The sequence below is a fragment of the Rana temporaria genome, chromosome 13, assembly GCF_905171775.1.
Source record: "Rana temporaria chromosome 13, aRanTem1.1, whole genome shotgun sequence".
Classification (NCBI taxonomy): domain Eukaryota; kingdom Metazoa; phylum Chordata; class Amphibia; order Anura; family Ranidae; genus Rana; species Rana temporaria.
The window spans coordinates 77938878-77960575 of NC_053501.1; the positions used below are offsets into that span (position 1 = coordinate 77938878).

Consider the following 21698-nt stretch of genomic DNA (forward strand, 5'->3'; position numbering starts at 1 on the left):
ATTAGCCATTTTCCCTCCCCGGTGTCATGTGACTTGTTAGTGTTACAAGGTCTCAAGTGTTACATTTGGTGTTATCACTCTAATGCCCTGTACACACGATCGGTTCATCCGATGAAAACGGTCTGATAGATTTTTTCATCAGATATCCGATGAAGCTGACTTTCATCAGTCTTGCCTACACACAGGGCCGGCCTTAGGTGTTCAGGCACCCTGTGCGAGATAATCCTGTGGCGCCCCCCTAATGGCCCCTGTAAATGAAAGTATAGGGTAGTATTGGGACGGCTGGGGCGATATAGGGCTGGTTGGGGTAATATAAGGCAGGTTGCGGTGGCATAGGGCAGGCTGAGGTAGCATAGGGCAGGCTCGGTTGGTATAGGGCAGGTTGCGGTGGCATAGGGCAGGCTGAGGTGGTGTAGGGCAGGCTGAGGTGGCATAGGGCAGGCTGAGGTGGCATAGGGCAGGCTGGGGTGGTATGGTGCCAGGTCAGGACTCTATGTAGGGACATGTGCAGTAACTAACTTACAGCATGCCTGGAGATGCTGCTGTGTCCTCGTTTTTCTCCACTCTGGCTGATCCCACAGCTGAAGAAGGAGTCTGTGGGAGCAGTAGAGGAGGCAGCCACACCCCAGCTACACCCACCAACTCAGGCCGTCTACGGAGACATTGGAGATCCCTGAGGGACAACATTAGATGGGGGGTGTGGGGGGACGGACCTGGGAAACAGCGCGGCAGCTGTGAGCGAGACACCAACAAGGGGGAGGGGGAGGTAGGGGAGCACTCTGGCGCTTGAGTGCCCCCACCTCTGTGGCGCCTGGGTGAACTGCACCCCATCTAGGATCGGCCCTGATGTGACTCACATTCTGTGAGCTGTGTGTGCCGCACGGCGCCCCCTGTTGCCCATGGCGCCCTGTGCAGCCGCACAGCTCGCACACCCCAAAGGCCGGCCCTGCCTACACACCATCAGTTAAAAAAACGATTGTGACAGAACGTGGTGACGTAAAACACGACAACGTGCTGAGAAAAATGAAGTTCAATGCTTCCAAGCATGCGTTGACTTGATTCTGAGCATGCGTGGATTTTTAACCGATGGACGTGCCCACAGACGATCATTTTTTTCTATAGTTTTTTTAACCATCAGATCATTTTAAAACAAGTTCCTAGTTTTTTCACTGATGGATAAAAAACAGATGGGGCCCACACACGATCGGTTCGTCTGATGAAAACGGTCCATCAGAGCGTTTTCATCAGATGAACCGATCGTGTGTACGCGGCATCACTCTCTCATATTGGTCACTGGAAGTTCAATGTGGCACCTCATGGCAAAGAACTCTCTGAGTATCTGAAAAAAAGGCTAGGCTATAAGATTGCCAAGACCCTGAAACTGAGCTGCAGCACGGTGGCCAAGACCATACAGTGGTTTAACAGGACTGGTTCCACTCAGAACAGGCCTTGTCATGGTCGACCAAAGTAGTTGAGTGCACATGCGCAGCGTCATATCCAGAGGTTGTCTTTGGGAAACAGACATATGAGTGCTGTCAGCATTGCTCTCCTCTTGGTCATGGAGTTCACCAGAGCTTCACATGTTGCCACTGGAGTCCTCTTCCACTCCTCCATGACGACATCACGGAGCTGGTGGATGTTAGAGACCCTCAGCTTCTTTAGCAAGGCAGTGATCGTCTTGGAGGTGTGTTTGGTGTCATTATCATGTTGAAATACTGCCCTGCGGCCCAGTCTCTGAAGGGAGCGGATCATGCTCTACTAAAGTATGTGACAGTACATGTTGGCATTCATAGTTCCCTCAATGAACTGTAGCTCCCCAGTGCCAGCAGCACTCATGCAGCCCCAGACCATGACACTCCCACCACCATGCTTGACTGTAGGCAAGACACACGTGTCTTTGTACTCTTTGTCTCATCAGACCACAGGACATGGTTCCAGTAATCCGTGTCCTTAGTCTGCTTGTCTTCAGCAAACTGTTTGCAGGCTTTCTTGTGCATCATCTTTAGAAGAGGCTTCCTTCTGGGACGACAGCCATGCAGACCAATTTGATGCAGCGTGCGGTGTATGGTCTGACATCCTGACCCCCCCCCCTTCAAACTTTGCAGCAATACTGGCAGCACTCATACGTCTATTTCCCAAAGACAACCTCTGGATATGACGCTGAGCATGTGCACTCAACTTCTTTGGTTGACCATGGCAAGGCCTGTTCTGAGTGGAACCTGTCCTGTTAAACCGCTGTATGGTCTTGGCCACCGTGCTGCAGCTCAGTTTCAGGGTCTTGGCAATCTTCTTATAGCCTAGGCTTTTTTTCAGATCCTCAGAGAGTTCTTTGCCATGAGGTGCCATGTTGAACTTCCAGTGACCAATATGAGAGAGTGAGAGCGATAACACCAAATGTAACATACCTGCTCCTCATTCACACCTGAGACCTTGTAACACTAACAGGTCACATGACACCGGGTAGGGAAAATGGCTAATTGGACCCAATTTAGACATTTTCACTTAGGGGTGTACTCATGTTTGTTGCCAACAGTTTGGACATTAATGGCTGTGTGTTGAGTTATTTTGAGGAGACAGCTAATTTACACTGTTATACAAGCTGCACACTCACTATTTTACATTGAAGCAAAGTGTAATTTCTTCAGTGTTGGCACATGAAAAGATATAATAAAATATTTACAAAAATGTGAGGGGCGTACTCACTTTTGTAAGATAAGATATTGTAAGATACTGTATTATATTACAACTTACCAGTCCTTATAAATATAAATACAAAATACCTGTTGATCATGTGAAAAATGCTGTGTCCTTGTACTGTGAGTTCACCTGAAAAAACAAACCGTGATATCTTCCTTCTAAGCTGTCCCTGTACACTACAAATTCCCGTGCCCCCATGTAATGAATATGAAGAAAGGAGGATGGTTTGAAGCAGGAGAGCAGCCTAGGATAACAGTGCTGTAACTCTATAGATACAATGGAGTGAGGAAGGGAAGCGGCATTAGAACAGGAATTTATTTGTAGGATTACTAAGTAAATTTAATGAGTAAAGAGCCTGAACAATAGAGAACAAATGAAGCCACTAAGCTTCAGTATATTACATTTTTGATTTTGGGTTAAAATGTATTTAGTTCAATGAGGATGACAAAAATGTATGGCATGCTTTGATTTCCGGGATGTTACTCTTCACGTATATCCATGGTAACTAGCAGCATTGTGGTAGTAGTTGCTGAATATTGTAACATCTTTTAGGAAAAACTTGGATTCTGAAGAAAACTAGAAGTATTTGACGATTGACTTGAGGACATTATCTACTAGGCCTGAAAAGTGTCACATAAATACTTATTATGATGAATCCACTAGTAACTGTTCACATTCCAGAACCAAAAAGTACTTGAAAGATAGGGAGCCGTTGACGTCTTCACTTATAACGCAGGAGTGCTGGTCCTGCATTGTACATGATGATGTCAGAGCTGTGATCACCAGAGTGGCGAAGAGAAAAGGCTTTGAGGGACTGGTCCAATGAAAGGATGAAGCTACATGAACCTTTGGCAAAAACTAGCTTTTAACACTAGCAGTGGTGAGGTCGGGGAGGGGGGAACTGCAAAGGTATATTTTTCATGTTTCAAGATGCTTGTTGAAAGTGAGGTCACCTTAATCAGTCAACAATTGTCAGCTATGCCTCTAAGACTTATGTAGGCATACTTCTGCACTTCTAGTAAGGATGTAACATATACAAAAAAACATACATGCAGGGCATCATTTTGCACAAGGCTACTTTATAGAGGACATTAATATCTTGTTTTTGAAGGGGCATTTTAAAACCAGAAAGAATATTTTTCTTAAATCTGAGATCCAGGAAAATAAAAATGCATATCGGGTCTGCCAAATGATTTTGTGATTCATTTACATCCACCAATTGCAGGAGGGTACAAATGCCATTGTATTTCCATTCACAGCTGGCTACCTGAACAATGAAGGAGCCACACCAAATACTATATATCTTTCGCTCTGCTCCAAACCCCCATCAGCATATTCCCTGTCAGCACACGTGTGTTCAGTAGAGCCTGGTTAGCTCCCAGAGCTATCCTTTTTCTCCCAGAATGAGTTCCGCTCTGCAAAGTGTCAGGACACTGATATACAGACAGATTTGCTTTATGCTAGTTGTATGTAAAACACGCATTGAATTATTAATAAAGAAGCACACAATTACATATTTTATTTTAATAACTGCCAAAAGTTGAACTTTATATCGCTATTGTATAGTTTTATAGCCATTCTCACCTCCTGTGGCCCTACCTTCTCTAAAAAAAAAAAATCACATCGCCGCCAATCCCATTTTATAAAAATCAGGCCTCTGTAAGGCTCGGTTCACACCTTAACTGGCCACGGATCACACAGCAACGCTGTCCATCCTTGTTCTCCATTTCAAGGATGAATCAGGGCAGATACTTTGCCTGTATTCGGCCCTGGAACGGAGGCAAAGACGCAGCCGCCCCAGAGATATGTGAACCGGCTCCGTAGAGAGACAGTCACATTTTCCTGCTATGCAAATTGGAAACCCCGTATCCAATTCACATAGGTGTGAACCCAGCCTTACTGGGAAAGAGCCGTCCATGTGACTTTTACAGGTCACATGATCAAGCTTTCCTCCTGTGTTTTATTTTTTTTAATTTTTTTGGAACTTCAGATAAGTTGCACTCTGCTGGCTTCAGAGTCTGGAAGCTGACAAATCACATTTGTTAAGTGCTGTGCTTATTGGCGTGTTCTGATAAATCCATTCAGTATAAGGGAATAGTATGTTTGTGTGTATGAAAGTAATTTTATTTGTTAAAGCATTGATGGTTTGCAGGCAATGTTATGAAGCACTGAAGATGTAGCTTTTAGGTTTTTAGAGTTGTGTTTTATTTTTATCTACAAGGGACCAAACCGAAACTTACTGCTCAATGGGAAATCCTACCCAGCAAAGGTCAGATTAATCCGAGGAGGCTGCTTGCCTCCAGTCAAGAGGAGGCAGATGAATTGGATTGATGCTCCCGATGATGTTTTTTATATGGCAACAGAGGAAACAAGGTAAGTCCTGATAGCATTATATAATGTAAAATAGTCCTGATGATGATCTGTGAATTCTCTTGGCTTCTCTTGTCCTTTAACCACATTAAAGGGCTAATTATATTCGAGTAACATTTTGTGTTGTGTTATTTGTGCTTTGACGAATAGAAAAATACATTCACTGGTCACTTTATTAGGTCCATATTGACATGATAGCATCACGCATTTGCTGCAGATTTGTCGGCTGCACATCCATGATGCGAATCTCTCGTTCCACCACATTCAAAGGTGCTTGTCATGTTCCAAAAATAGGATTTTTATAACAGCTTACCTGTAAAATCCTTTTCTTGAAGTACATCATGGGACACAGAGCACCATAGTAATAACCATATGGGTTATATGCCACCTATAGGTGCATGGACACTGGCACACCCAAAAGACAGGAAGTCCACCTCTATATAACCCCTCCCACACTGGGAGTACCTCAGTTTTTGTAGCAAAGCAATATATATATATAATCCCAATGAGAGGGGAGGGACCTCCTGTGTCCCATGATGTACTCCAAAAAAAGCGATTTTACTGGTAAGCTGTTATAAAAATCCTATTTTCTTTATCGTACATCACAGGATACCGAGCACCATAGTAATAACTATGTGGGATGTCCCAAAGCAATGCCATCTGAGGGTAGGGAGACACAAAGCAAAACAGCCGCCGCCACCAGGCGTGAGGACTTATACTGCCGCCCGCAGAACACTGTGCCCCGAAGGCTGCATTCTCCTGCCATCTTATATCCATCTGATAGAATTTTGTGAATGTATGCACTGATGACCAAGTAGCGGCCTTGCAAATCTGAGCCATAGAGGCTTGGTGATGCACTGTCCATGAAGCACTGACTGCCCTGGTAGAGTGCACTTTAACCTGAAAAGGCAGAACCCTTCTTTTCAGACCATAAGCCTGACTAATCACCTGACAAATCCATTTAACAATAGTTGAGTTCGATGCTACCTGGCCTTTTGCTGGGGCCTTCTGGCAGTACAAACAAAAAACATCAGTTTTCTGTATCTGAGCTGTCGCCTTCAGATGGACCTTGACTGCTCTAACTACATCGAGAGAATGTAACAATCTTTCTTCTGCAGAACAAGGATCTGGAAAAAAGGAAGGCAAGTAAACATCTTGGTTCAGATAAAAACCTGACACTACCATAGGCAAAAAGGTTGGGTGAGGACACAACACTACCTTGTCCTTAGGAATGCTTATGTATGACTCTTTACACGAAAAAGCAGCTAATTCTGATACTCTTCTTGCGGAGGTTACTGCAACTAAGAACACCAATTTCCTTGTCAAAAGAAGCAAACAAATATTGCATATCGGCTCAAAGGGTTGCTTTTGCAAAACCGACAAACCTAGATTCAAATCCCATGGGCACAAGGGTGACCTGACTGGCGGAGTTTTCAGAGTTACCCCTTGTATAAAGATCAGGAGGAAAGATATATGGACAGCCGCACACCAAAAATAACCTTAGTAGATGGCCTTTATTAGTGCAAAAAGGATAAAAGCACTACAAAACCCAGAAAGCAGTGGGATATATATAGTTGACGCGTTTCACACAGAGGTCTCTATGCGAAACGCGTCAGCTATATATATCCTGCTACTTGCTGTGTTTTGTAGTGCTTTTATCCTTTTTGCACTAATAAAGGCTACCTTCTAAGGTTATTTTTGGTGTGCGGCTGTCTATACATCTTTCCTCCTTATCTTTATACAAGGGGTAACTCTGATAACTCCGCCAGTCAGGTCACCCTTGTGCCCATGGGATTTGAATCTAGGTTTGTCAGTTTTGCAAAAGCAATTGCCAGCACCCACGGTCTCTGAGGAGGACATTGATTGCTCATTGCACTCACCTGGAGCGGCGGGCTTTCTTTTTCCATCCCTTGTATAAAGACCCAGATCAAAGAATGCAAAGCAAGCGGCCTTTGGGAAAATACTGCCAACGCCGAGATCTGACCCTTGATCATACTCAGGGCCAGCTTTATTTCTACCCCCAACTGTAGAAAGGCAAAAATTCTCCCTATAACATACGTTCAAGGGTGCCAACCCTTGGCTTCACACCAGGAGATATAGGCCCTCCAGACCCTATAATAAATGGTCCTAGAGGCCGGCTTTCTAGCAATAATCAGGGTGGTAATCACTGATCCTGAAAGCCCTTGACTCTTTAGGATGTGGGTTTCAATAGCCAAACTGCTTAATTTAGCGACTGTAAGGCAGGATGGAATACCGGCCCTTGCGACAGCAGGTCTGGACGGGATGGAAGAGTTCATGAATCCCCTACTGCCATCCTCATGATCTCTGTATACAGTTGAACCTCCGATTACAAGCATAATCCGTTCCAGGAGTATGCCCGTAATCCAAAGTACTCGCATATCAAAGCATGTTTTCCCATTGAAGTCAATAGAAACGAAAATAATTTGTTCTGCATTAACTTCAATGGGATGCAATACCAAATGCGGCCAGAGATGGGGGAGCCAGAGAGCGCCGAAAAGGTCCGAGGACACTTCGGCACGTCTCCTGCGCCCCCATACCTCAGGCCAAATGAGGTACTGCAGGCCAATGTTTGACTTTTCTCGGCTCCTGCGCCCCCGTAGCTCAGGCCAAATGAGGTACTGCAGGCCTATTTAGCTTGAATTCTGCTCGTCTTTCAAGTCAACACTCCGAACCGAGTCAGAATAAAAAAAAAAGTTGCTCGCAAATCAAGTTACTCTTAAACCGAGGTTTAACTGTACCAGGATCTCCTGGGCCACGCCGGGGCTACTAGGATTACCGGCTTCCCTTCCTCCTTGATCTTGCGAATAAGCCAAAGTAGCAGCTGAATTGGGAGTTATGCATAAATCAGTGAAAACTGATCCCACGGGGTCACTAACGCATCTGTCCCAAGCGTGAGGTGGATCCCTTGTTTTTGAGACAAAGTTGTCCAACTTCTTGTTGAACCTGGATGCCAACAGATCTATGTCTGGGGTACTCCATCTTTGGCATATGGCCAGAGAGACGTAGGGCTGTAGAGACCATTCTCCCGAGAATAACTGTTCAAGAAATCCGCCTGCAAATTCTCCACTCCTGGGATGAAGACTGCAGGTAGGCAAGGAACATGTTCCTCTTCCCAAGTCAGATTATGGTTCACCTCCCTCTTGGCTGCGTGACTTCTGGTGCCCCCTTGGTGATTGATATCGGCCACTGCTGTGGCATTGTCAGACTGTATCCTGACAGGACAATTCTGCGAACTGAACGTCCAGGCCATTAGAGCCAGACGTACTGCCCGAATCTCTAGGATGTTGATGGGCAAGATCTTCTCAGACTCTGACCACTTCCCTTGAACAGTGGTCTCTTCTAGGACTGCTCCCCAGCCGCATAGGCTGAAATCCGTTGTTACTATCTTCCAAGTAACCGGAATGAAGAATTTCCCTTTCTGTAAATTCCTGGTTATCAACCACCAACTGAGACTCTGGTGCACCTTTGGAGCCAGATTGGATAATCCAAGGCTTGGGTCTTTTTGTTCCAAGCAGACGCAGAAACTTCTGATGAGCGTGACTCATCAAACTTTTCCTCCCCATAGGATAGAGACGACTGACCGGATTGACTCCATGCGAAAAGAGCGGATGTTTAGGATGCGATTCAGATCTTTGAGATCTAAAATGGGTCTGACATCTCCATTCGGTTTTGGTACTGTGAAGAGATTTGAATAAAAACCCATGCCCTGCTCTTCTGAGGGGGCCTCTATTATCACCCCCTGAGACATCAATCGGTCTAGTGTCATAAATAACGACTCTCTTTACGGTGTCTTTGGGAACATTTGATTTTAGAAAACGAAACGGTGGAAACTCTTCAAACTCTAGCTTGTAGCCTAGGGCTATCACAGAGATGACCCACTTGTCCTGGATCTCCTCTTGCCACGTTTCTGAAAACCACCAAAGTCTTCCCCCAACTCGGTCGAGCGGGGGCGCCCCTTCATTAGGAAGTCTTGAGATATTGACCCCAGGGCTTCTTCTGGCCCTGTGCTTGGTCCTGAGGCTTACCCTTTGACCCTGACAGCGGAGGCCGTCTTCACTGCCTGGAGGCTGTTGCCCGTGGCACTTGAGAGGAAGCACGTCTGAATGAAGGACACCTACTCCTTCTCTTAACCGGCAGAAGAGTACTCTTACCACTAGAAATTATTTGGATGTATTTATCCAAATCTTCCCCAACCAACCTTTCCCCATGAAAGGGAAAACCCGCCAAGAGCTTCTTGCATGGCAATTTGGCTGACCAATTCTTTAACCACAAAATTCTACGCATATGTACCAACATGAGCGCAAGGCGAGACGCCTGATGGATAGAATCCTTGATGGCGTATACCGCAAAACATAAGGCCCTAGGTATCTCAGCTAAATATTGGGCTTCTTCTCCTTGAGCAGGTACCCTCATGATAACCTGCTTAATTTCATCCCTGAGGGATTGACAAATGACTATGGTTTGCCAGCAGTAGATGCTGCTATCTCCTCTGTAAACAGGAGTTTGACTTGTCCAGTGGACAATGTCCAAGTGTTTACAGATCCAGCAGATAAAAAACTGGAGTCCTTGCTTAAAGCCTCATTTGCTGTAGCCTGTGCAGTAGCACAACCTTCAGTAGCGGCTACAGAAAATTAGGCTTTAAGCAAGGACTCCAGTTTTTTATCGGCTGTATCTCTAAACACTTGGATATTGTCCACTGGACAAGTCAAACTCCTGTTTACAGAGGAGATAGCAGCATTTACTGCTGGCAAACCCCACTTTTTTGTAAACTTTTAGGCAGATTCAGAAAGACTTAGGCCGTCGTATCAGTAGATACGCCAGCCTAAGTCTGAATCTGCGCCGAAATTTAAGCGTATTCTGGTAACCAGATACGAGCGGCGTAAGTGTCTTACACCCTCATATCTTAAAGTGTAATTTTTAGGCTGGCCGCTAGGTGGTCGGCGTAGAATATGTAAATCACTAGATACGCCGATTCACGAACATACGCCCGGCCGACGCAGTACAGATACGCCGTTTACGTAAGGCATTTTCAGGCGTATAGTTATTCCATCAAATAGCTGGACTAGTAATGTTAAGTATGGCCGTCTTTCCCGCGTTGAAATTTGAAAATTTTACGTCGTTTGCGTAAGTCGTCCGTGAATAGGGCTGGACGTAATTTACGTCCACGTCGAAACCAATACGTCCGTGCGGCGTACTTAGCCGCAATGCACACTGGGATATGTACACAGACGGCGCCGTTCTTAAAAAACGTCAATCACGTCAGGTCACACTTCATATACATAAAACACGCCCCCCACATCCTCATTTGAATTAGGCGCGCTTACGCCGGCCCCATTTACGCTACGCCACCGTAACTTAGCAGGCAAGTACTTTGTGAATACAGTAATTGCTTTGCTAACTTACGGCGGCGTAGTGTAAATACGATACGCTACGCCGCTGCAAGGATGCGCCCGCATACCTGAATCCAGCTAATTCTCTCCATGGGATAAAAAGAAAACCTCTTAGGAGGAAAAAAATCTGCATAAATTAGTTTCTCCAGCAATGGGTGTACAGGGAAAGCATGTGAACCTTGTGGAGGTTTTATCGAACCCAAAGAGGAAAAGGAAACATCATCCACCTCTGCTGGGGGCAACTTGTATTCAGAACAGACCAACTCCGTGAGGGATTGAATCAGCAATTTCTGGGATTACGAGGCTGAGAAAGGTTCTTCAGAGGCTGAACCCACAGAGGAGGAGTGAACCGTATACCTCTGCCCGATCCCCCAAAGGTAGTTTAATAGCTCCTACCCATTTCGGTTCTAATACAGGAAGATCCCATCTTGGGAGGATGAGGCAAGCATCTCAGCTATCTTCCCTTCCAAACCAGCCAGTGCTGAAGCCAAAACGTCCTTCGTGACGTATGCAGAGGCTGAAATGTTGGAAGCGTCTACAACACCTGAGAGTCCAGGTGGCTCAGACTGACCAGTTGCTCCAGGTCCTTCAGGGGAGGATTGAACTGTGGACGTGCGACTAGGAGCCTTAGACCCTGACCGCATCGACCTTGCGCTCCCCCCTGCTGTATTCCCCCCTTGACTACGGGAAGACATAGTCCTAAACACAAAAAGCAGAGGTACTAACACAGTGCATCTACTGCCGAGCTTTGGTCCAGCAAATGATTATTATGCTGCTATAATTGCTCAGCCTGATGCTGAGTAGACGTGTCTTAAGAATGCCTGTATCCAACACCCATATAGCTTACTTGCCCTTGTATGCTCTGTGTCCCACTGTCAGCCAACCAGACACTTCCAGAGTAAAAAGCTTTTAAAGCCAGTAAGTCCTGTGCCGTGTATCACGTGCAGGCCGCTTCCACGTGCACGCCGGCAGCGTCTAAGCTATGCCCCCCATTTTCTTGACACGCTCCCGCCTCCTTTTTTTTTAGCACATCAATAACCGTGACAAAAAAACTGAGGTACTCCCAGTGTGGGAGGGGTTATATAGAGGGGGACTTCCTGTCTTTTGGGTGTACCAGTGTCCATGCACCTATAGGTGGCGTATAAACCCACATAGTTATTACTATGGTGCTCTGTGTCCCGTGATGTACAATAAAAAAAAACAGTTTGAGATGATTTGAGCAATCTTCTATTGTCCTATTTTGGTGAGCCTCTGCGATTTTTAGCCTCAGTTTCCTGTCCTTAGCTGACAGGAATGGCACCCAGTGTGGTCTTCTGCTGCTGTAGCCCATCTGCTTTCGGGTCTGATGTGTTGTGCATTCAGAGATGGTATTCTGCATACCTGGTTGTAACAAGTGGTTATTTGAGTTACTGTTCCCTTTTTTATCATCTGCCCATTCTCTGACATCAACAAGACATTTTCCTCCATACAACTGCCGCTCACTGAATATTTTCTCTTTTTTCATCCATTCTCTTGTGTGTGAAAATCCCAATAGATCAATAGTTTTTGAAATGCTCAGACCAGCCCGACTGGCACCAACAGCCATGCCATGTTCAAAGTCACTTTAATCTCGTTTCTTCCCCATTCTGGTGCTTGGTTTGAACTTCAGCAAGTCATCTTCATCACATCTAGATGCCTTAATACACTGAGTCGCTGCCATGTGATTGGCTGATTATAACAATAAGCATGTCAAGTCCATCTTTGTGTATTTCACTAACAAAGACTACCAATAGAGAAACCCTGGGCAAGGAGTCACTGCAGAGTAGGCCAACTCAGACATCTATTTCTTGAACATGGATTTCCCAGATTATTATGAAACCATACTATTATTAAATCTCTGTTGCTGGAATAGTGTAGAAAGCCTTTTCTTTTAAAATGGAATTAAACTCCCTTTTTAAATATAGGCATTACATTTACCTTACTGGCACGTTATTATCACCATCCCAGCCCTTTACAGTTCTTTTTTATCTGTGCAGGGAGCTGAGTTTCCACCTCATCAACACTGGCTGGTCTGTAACAAAGTCCAATAATTAACTTCCTAAGTACACCCATATGCTTTGAGATTGCTTCTTACATAGGGGTTGATTTACTAAAACTAGAAAGTGAAACATCTGGTGCAGCTCTGCATAGAAACTTATCTGCTTCCAGTTTAGGGTACTTTCATACTGAGGCGCTTGGTGCGCTGGCGGTAAAGCCCAGCTATTTTTAGTGGCGCTTTACCGGTGTGTTTAACGCGATTTTCGGGCGCTAGCGGGGAGATTGTAACCCCCACTAGCGGCCGACAAAGGGTTAAAGGCGCCCGCATAAATGCCGCTTTGCGGGTGGTTTGGAGGTGCTACCCCATTGATTTCAATGGGCAGGGGTGCTATAGGAGTGGAATTTTCACCGCTCCTATCGCACCTCGATGATGCAGCTGGCAGGACTTTTTTTACCATCCTGCCAGCACAACGCTCCAGTGTGAAATCCCTCAGGCTTTCACACTGGAGATAAAGGAGCGTCTCTTTCAGGGCGCTTTGCAGGCGCTATTTTTAGCGCAATAGCGCCTGCAAAGCGCCTCAGTGTGAAAGCAGCCTTATTTTGTGAAAGCTTAATTAAACAAGCTGAAGTTAGAAGCTGATTGGCTACCATGCACAGCTGTAATAGATTTTGCACTCTCCAGATTTAGTAAATCAACCCCATAGAGACTAAAGTGAAAGTGAAACCTTTGGTACTAGGCTTTACCACTTCATTGTGTCATATTGAAATATTTATTTCTTTAAAACAATATACTTTTATTCAGATTTAAAAAAACATAGAAATAGCAATTGGGATACAGAAACGGGCAAAGTCAAAACCTTATGGACAGATGCCAGCAATGCAATACAGTAAAGTGAGTCCTTTTAGGTATAGCAATCAATATCTTGGACCTGTAGTCATTCCCAGGGGAAAGTTTGAAGAGGTGTGCCAGTCAGGTGTGTATAAGTCTTGGATAGTATTCCAATACGGGCAAAGAGTGGCCAGACAATGGTACCAACATGTGAGAAGTTTGCAATTTTGGGCTGGAGATCAAAGTTTTGTGGGTAAAAAGGAAACACATGTTCAAGTATCCTTTTCTAAGGAAACAAGCCAACTACATATTCCAGTCCGCTTTGTAAAGCGGTCAGTGTGGAAATGCATGGGTCAATAAAGTTTAATATAGTCTAGAAACCATATAGGAATTACCAGTGTGTTGTAAGCATCTATGTTGGTTATTCCAATTTCAAGGGAGTCAGGTCCCTATGTACCCGTTCCTTGTGCTTAAAGCGGAGTTCCACCCAAAAATGGAACTTCCGCTTTTCGGAAACCCTCCCCCTTCTGTGTCACATTTGGCACCTTTCAGGGGGGTGCAGATACCACGGGAGTCACTCCACCTCCCCCCGCTGCCTTCTGGGAAAAACACTGGTCCAAGGAGACAGCGGGGACCACTGGGAACGTACCACGCTACTCGCACATGAGCAGTAGGAAACCGGGGCAGTGTAACCGCAAGGCTTCACTTCCTGATTCCCTCACCGAGGATGGTGGTGGGGGGAAATGGGAGACAAGCGGGACCTCCGCTTTAAGTGTTAACTGAAAATAATGACACTAACATTATGCATAAGGTTATTGATCAGGGGACAGATGGACCAGTAACTTGAGAGAAATACAGATAGGAGAATGGTCATGAGTCTCCCATTAAATATAATAGCTGATTGTTAAACTTGGGGGGGCGGGGGTTACCCAAGAAAGGGGTCAGTGTGAATGAGTGGTGTTTAGCATGTCCCATGTTTTAAGAAGTGAGGAAATCGGTGTCAAGAGAGTATGTTTACTGTGACCTATGTTGTGGGTTTGCCCACATTAGGGAGGTAGGTGGTATATCCGTGGAGGATTGTTTTAGGGGATCCACAATTTTTACTGAAAAAAATGAAAAACGGTCAACATTATGTCTCAGATTGCACCCCTGTAGAAGGTAGAAGAAGGGTACAGAGGCGCCTCTAAGTGCAGACTGATTAACACATTTATTGAACAGGAAGTAGAAGAGAAAATCACATTTTTGTAGATGAAACAGGCATGTATGTATAGTCCACTGTTCGTGGGACAGTGCAGAGAAGAATCTCATCTACCTATCAATATTCTGGAGCTTTGTGCGATTTTGCTGTCTCTGCAAGTATATAGCCCAGGCAGAATTCCAAGTTGCCTTCTTTTGTCTGCTCACATTTCAGGTGTGGACAATTGGCAAACAAACTGCCTCAGTCATCAGTGCCTGAATCCAAAGTTATGGTCCCTACACCCGGATGTGTTTCAAGACCTGTGTGACAGGTGAATGCCAGATGTGGACTTTATGACCTCTAGAATCTGCAACAAACTGGACAGGTTTGTCTCCATATGCAGTGATCCTCTAGCACAGTGGTTCTCAACTCCTATCCTCAGGACCCACTAACAGGCCAGATTTTAAGAATTACCTTGGGGCAGGGATGGACTGGCCATAGGGACTACAGGGAGTTTCCCGGTGGGCCGATGGCTCAGTGGGCTGCTTTTTAAAAACGGAGACTCTCTCAGTCCCCCCCCCCCTCTGTCTCTCAGTCCCCCCCTCTGTCTCTCAGGCCCCCCCACTTTTAGCCCCCTCCTCTGTCTCTCAGCCCCCTCTATCTCTCAGACCCCCCCATATGTCTCTCGGACCCCCCCCATCTGTCTCTCGGACCCCCCCCCATCTGTCTCTCAGCTCCCCCCTCTGTCTCTCAGGGCATTGACGGTAAAACACTGCTAGTTTTAGCAGCACTTTACTGTCATTTTAGATGCACTTTTCGGCGTCTAGCAGGCGCTTTTAACCCCCACTAGCAGCCGAATTCAAGGTTAAAGTGCTTTGCAGGTGCTTCAGCTGCGTTGGCCATTCATTTCAATGAGCAGTAGCAGTTTGTACACCGCTCCTCCACCGCCCCAAAGATGCTGCTTGGAGGACTTTTTTTTAACGCCCTGGCAGCACCCCAGTGTGAAAGCACACAGGCTTTCACACTGGGACTGCAGCGGAGGCGTTTTTCAGTCGCTTTACAGGCGCTATTTTTAGCCCAAAAGCTCCTAAAAAAACGCCTCAGTGTGAAAGGGGTCCTACACTCGCCCCCCCTCTCTTTGACACTCACTCTCTTTTTCTTACACTCACCCCCCTCTCCCTCAACCCTCCCTCTCTCTCGCCTCTCTCTCACCCTCTCATGATATACAATAATGGATGTAGGGGCCTTTTGGTGGGCGTGATTTTTCGGGGGGGTGGGGGGCAGCATTTTATTGAATTAAAGTGGGCTGGTCTGGATAAAGTCCAGGGCCAAATTTTTGTTCCAGCCCTGCCTTGGGGAGATGCAGACTAGAATACTGCAATCACTGAGCAGCAAATGATATTACCTGTTATGTACAGTATTTGAGTTATCTTGCAAACCTGGCCTGTTAGTGGGTCCTGAGGACAGGAGTTGAGAACCACTGCTCTAGCAGAAGCAGAGGATGCTGTGCAAAGCCTTATATAAGCCTTTCCTCCTCTGAGACTGCTTCCCTGTCTACTCCTCAAGATTGATTCCTTTGATCCTCGTAGCTCTGAACTGATCAGGGTGGATATGCTTCTTTAACCTGACTTTTGGCAGACACCACATGGGCTTTTCCAGATGAACCGGACCTTCTATTTCAAAGTTTGGTCTACCACCCTGTTTCACAGTTGCTGGCTTTAATGGCATGGCTGTTAAACCCCAGGTCTTGAGAGCCGGAGTCCCTCTGCTTCAGTAATTCCTACGCTGTTAAAACCTAGGAAATCTACTAATAGAGGACAAATCTTGGCCCTTGCAATCATATTCCAAAGACTGCTAGCCTTCCATTCATTGGTGCCCCTCTTGTGACCTCTCATATCCAGGTATTCACAACCACCTGACTACTGGGATCTGAATTTTGTTTTTTTGGCATTCAGAGACCACCTTTTGAACCTCTCAGGGATATTCCCCCTTCCGCTATCACTCACAAGGTTGCGTTCCTTGTTGCCATCACCTCTGCGAGGTGTGTGTCTGAGTTGGTAGCCTTGTCCTGTAAAGAACCTAATGGGGTCCTACACAAGAATAAAGTGATATTGAGGCCTGAAACTTCTTCATTTTAAAGGTGGTTTTGGCCTTTCACCTCATCCCGGACAATGTTCTTCCATCTCTCTTTTCTTGCCCCTGTACATCAAATTTTGTTTTCTTTTCATTGCATAGATGTAGTTAATGCTGTGCAGGTTTACCTCTCAGCTACTGCTTACATAAAAAATAATGGCTCTTTGTTTGTATTTATGGTCCATGTAATGGGAAACAAGCTTATTGCTCCATTTATCAATGTCTCATAAGGCTTATGATCTTAAAACTGAACTTATTTCACATTTACCTGGACCACCTAGGCAATTCAAGTGGAAGTTCGGCCTCCCTCGCAACCTTTCGGGACACGTCACAGGTCCCAGAAGGCTGTAGGACCGATCATAGGATGCAGAGTAGCTTGCGCATGCACAGTGGGGTGCTGGCTGTGACGCCACAAGGAGTCACAGCCAGCTTCCCACAGTTAGCATGGCAGCACTGAGGACCCTAAGACCAGCGAAGAACAGGCCCGGGTGAGGACAGTGCTGGATCACTGGACAGGTGTGTCCTTTTATTAAAAGTCAGCTGCTACAGCGTTATGCTCTGACATAAGGGACAGACACCATCACTGCACAGAACCGTGTAGGGCCTCTCCAATCTCATTTGATTGACTGTATCATTCAAAATGAGTTGCAAGGGACTGATAAAAGAGCAGGAAACAGGAAGAATTGGGGTGGGGACTGAACTGCCCATTTACAAATCTGGTTCCTGGCAAAGTATGATAAAGGTTTTTATGTATAACTTTTTTTGTAAGAGAATTTTTCTATCACTTCCCTCAGACAGTAGTAATACCTTCATCATCTCCAACTAATGATCCGCAAGATGGCATAAGGATAGTATGAAATATGGATAATGTAAAACAGATTTGCAAGCATGCATGCAAAATTTTTAGTGTTTGCATTAAAAATATATATTTTAGTTTTGCTTTAGGAGAGCTCATTTTTTAATTTTGAGAACTGCACTCTAAAACATAGACTGTGTGGATACTTTGTCATCGGAGACAGGAATGAAAATGTTTCATATCGACTGAATATAATCCCATAGCAAAAATATTTTCACAGGGACAATAGTCTACAATAAGACACAGGCGTCTCACATCAAGTGCTAAAAAAGCCATGAACAATAAGGCCTCATGGATACTTGGAATTTGCCCAACTCCCCTGAACGTCTTTTCTCCTGACAGGAGAAAAGTTGCTTAAAAAAATAACCTGTCTAAAGCTGCATTTTGCACATGCATTTAGGCACGTCAAGCATTTGCAGTTTAAAATAAAAGTAAAGGCTATTTAAAAAAATGTTAAACTTACCTGCTTTGTACAATAGTTTTACACAAAGCAGCCCCAACCCTCCTCTTCTGGTCTTCCTCGGCAGCACTCTAGGCTCCTCCTCCCTTTCGAGTGTCCTCATAGCAAGCCACTTGCTATGGGGGCACTCATGTGTGCTCAATCCTAAGCTGGACTCTGTGCGTCTATAGACACACAGCCTGGCTCGACCCCCATCCCCACCCTCCGCTCACTCCTCTCATGACTTGACAAACAGCAGCAGCAGGAGCCAATGGTGGAGAGGAGAGATTGGAACTAAAGCCAGGCACTGTGCTGGATCGATACAGGACTCAGGTAAGTATTAGGGAGGGGGTCTGGGGGCTAGTATTGGATTGTTTTGTTTTTTTTGCCTTGACAAAGCTGGTGGTAATTTTTTTTTGTCTGCCTGTAAATGTCTGTGTGCATGGACATATAGGCTAAACCTAGCATTGCATTTACAGGCAAAAAAAGAAAGTCAAATGCCTGTTAAAACTGTTTTGTTTTTTAAGCCCAGTGTGCATGAGACCTTAGAAAAGTAAACCGAGCTGATATGAAAAATTAGGATGACAAACTTCAAGAGCATTTAATTTATTAGGAGAAGGCGAGATGGATATATCAGTTTAGAGTTTGACTATAATGCTTTAACTGAACTTAATTTATTCTCCTTTTGTGAACAGGCAATATAGGAAGAAAATGGCCATATGTAGAATTTTAGATCTTATTTCAAACCGTGTCTATACAATGGCAATATACTGTGGAAAACGTGATTACACCATTGGCCTCAGAAGCGTGTATTGCCTACATTAGCAGAAATTAATTCTTGAAGGCATTTGGCCTAACTGAACCATAATGCACAATCAATCGTCCATACCTGTGCATTGCAGTAACACGCATTACAACAATGCATATTTGTAAAGCTGGCTTTACACTACTTTTTGCTTACTCTTTGCTACTTACACATGCAATACTGAGTGCGTAGTGGGATGGTGGATAGTGCCCTATTGTTTTAATTGGAAGGAATAGTGCCCTATTTGTATTAGTGCTAGGAATAGTGCCCCATCGTTGGTGTCATTGGTAGGAATAATGCCCCATCGTTGGTGTCATTGGTAGGAATAATGCCCCATCGTTGGTGTCATTGGTAGAAATAGTGCCCAAATGTTGGTATTAGTGGAAGGAATAGTGTCCCATCGATGGTGTCATTGGAAGGAATAGTGCCCCATCATTGGTATTAGTGGGAGGAATAGTGCCCCATCGTTGGTATTAGTGGGAGGAATAGTGCCCCATCGATGGTGTCATTGGAAGGAATAGTGCCCCATCATTGGTGTCATTGGAAGGAATAGTGCCCCATCAGTGGTAGAAATAGTGCTGTGTTATCAGTGTCAATGATATAAACTATGTCCTGTGGTTGCTGACAGTGGGCGGAATAATGCCCGAGGGCGAGATAAAAGCAAGCAAAGGGCCGCATCCAACCACAGGCTGCAGTTTGGAGACCATTGGTCTAGAGGAAAGAAGGGAAAGGGGAGACATGACTGAAACCTTTAAATACATCAAAGGGGTGCATAAGGTTTAAAGAGGAAGTAAACCCTCATAAAAATGTTTTTAAACCCTGCAAGAGAAAGAAGTAATGAGCTAGTATGCATAGCATACTAGCTCATTATGATCGACTTACCTGAGATCGAAGCCCCCGAAGTTCTCCTGCTTGCCCTCCGCTGCCATGTCTTCGACGATCTTCTTCCTGTTATCACCGCTCCAGCGAATGCGTGAAAATTCGGCATTAACCCCGATTTTTACCATTCACAAAAACGGCACGCTCAGTGTGCCTGCGCCGTTGTCTATAACCGTGTAGGTTTAGGAGATATTTATTGCACCTACAGGTAACCCTAATCTAGGCTTACCTGTAGGTGCAAGTCGTGTGGTTGGCTTTACAACCACTTTAAGAGGGCAGGATTTTCAATATGTAATTAAGATCAAGAACACGATCAGGAATATGTAATCTTAGAAAGTATTTTTTTACTGAAGGGGTAGTTGATGCTTGGAATTCGACCTCCAACAGATAGCGAGTCGGTCAAAATAAGTGGCTTCAGACATGCTTAGAACACACCCAAAAATAAATGACAAAATGGGCAGACTCAATGGACCACTTATTGGTCTTTTTTCTGCCGTAATTTTTCTATGTTTCTAGGCATATTTGGCCATGCATTGTTGTAATGCATAGAACTTTGTGCACTTCATTGCAGTGCCGTTATTTTGAAAAGCGCACTACAGCCACAACTTGTCGAGGGCTGTATTTGAGGCCCCCTATATTTGTGGCAACCACACTAAGCAATAAAATTCCCTTGCAAAGTGGAAAGGCACCACCTAATTGGTATTTAGACTTAATAAATTGCTCCTAGACCTTTCCACCCATACAGTGCCCTATTACATCAGAGAATGAGAGAGAGAATTGGGCTGCAGCTTCTCTGATAGTAGTATAGAGAAAATCGCCAATCCCATACCTTCTCGGTTAGTTCTAAAACACTGGAGTCCTGCTTTACATTTTTAGCGCATTGACATAGGGTCCTGTATATGCAAGGATGTGCTAGCCCTATATTGGAGAGGATGCAGGCAGACTGGCACATTACTGCATATCTGGTGAGACTGTCCCCTTATCAAGCCAATCTGGGCAGACGTGCGGAACCTTATTTGTAGTATTACCCAATACCAGCTAGTAGACAACCCCCTCACAATACTTTTTTATGACCCACTGTCGTCTTTTTGTTCTTATAAATGCGCTTTAATACCCCATCTTCTGAATGCGGACAAGAATCTTATCCTGCTTCATTTGAAGTTAGCGGCAGACCCTACAGTTAGGGAATGGCTATTGAGGGTACAAGAGATACAACGTGCACAGGGCCAGAACCAGCATAAAGCATCTTAGGCAGACACTTTAGGAGGCAAGGCTGGTGGAGAGATAACATCTGAATTCCCTTCCAAGCTGCGTCCAGTAAAAGAGGGGGCAGCATGAAAGTTTTAGTTTGCTGTCGGAGAGAGCACAAAGAGCGCATTAGGCAGGCAAGGCAGTGTGCATGTCCCACATTCAGAGTGGATCTGGTGGGCGGATCCCCGGTGTGTTCATGGAGGGGTTGGTACCAACTGTCAGGCAAGCTCTGGTCAGGAATGGTGCCATGCACCCAGCTGTGTCAGGCCAGGGGGTGCCGGCAGAGTCCCCCCGCTCTTTGCTGCAGCTGCTGGAGAAGTTGACATTGACAAAATTGACGTCCCTTTCTCCCACAAACAGAGCTATGTTTTTAGTGGTATTTGATCACCTCTGCGTTTTTTGTTTTTTTTTGCGCTATAGACATTTTGAAAAAAATATATATATTTTTTACTTTTTGCTATAATAAATATCCCTAAAAAATATATAAAAAAATGAATTTCTTTCTCAGATTAGGCCGATATGTATTCTTCTACTTGTTTTTGTTAAAAAAAATCGCAATAGTCGATTGGTTTGCGCAATAATTGATTGGTTTGCCCAGAAGTTATAGGGGATAGATTTATGGCATTTTTATTATTATTATTATATATATTTTTTTTTAGTAATGGCGACGATCATTTTTATTGTGACTGCGACATTATGGCGGACACTTTTGACACTATTATGGGATCATTGTCATTTATATAGTAATCGGTGCTAAAAAAAAATCACTGATTACTGTGTAAATTACAGTGGCAGGGAAGGGGTTAAACACTAAGGGCGATCAAGGGGTTAAGTG

The 21698-nt window shown here is 44.9% G+C and overlaps 1 protein-coding gene across 11 annotated transcripts in view; it reads left to right on the forward strand.

Annotated features, from left to right (window-relative positions):
* Positions 1-21698, forward strand: part of MTA1 (metastasis associated 1) — a 290526-nt gene that overhangs the window by 261825 nt on the left and 7003 nt on the right. For 7 of the 11 annotated variants that reach the window (XM_040333257.1, XM_040333259.1, XM_040333258.1 and 4 more), the window contains one exon: positions 4919-5070. The exons of the other annotated variants lie outside the window; for them this stretch is intronic. In XM_040333257.1, coding sequence (XP_040189191.1) covers positions 4919-5070 — 152 coding nt within the window. The remainder of the gene's footprint in view (positions 1-4918; positions 5071-21698) is intronic. 11 annotated transcript variants of the gene reach the window in all.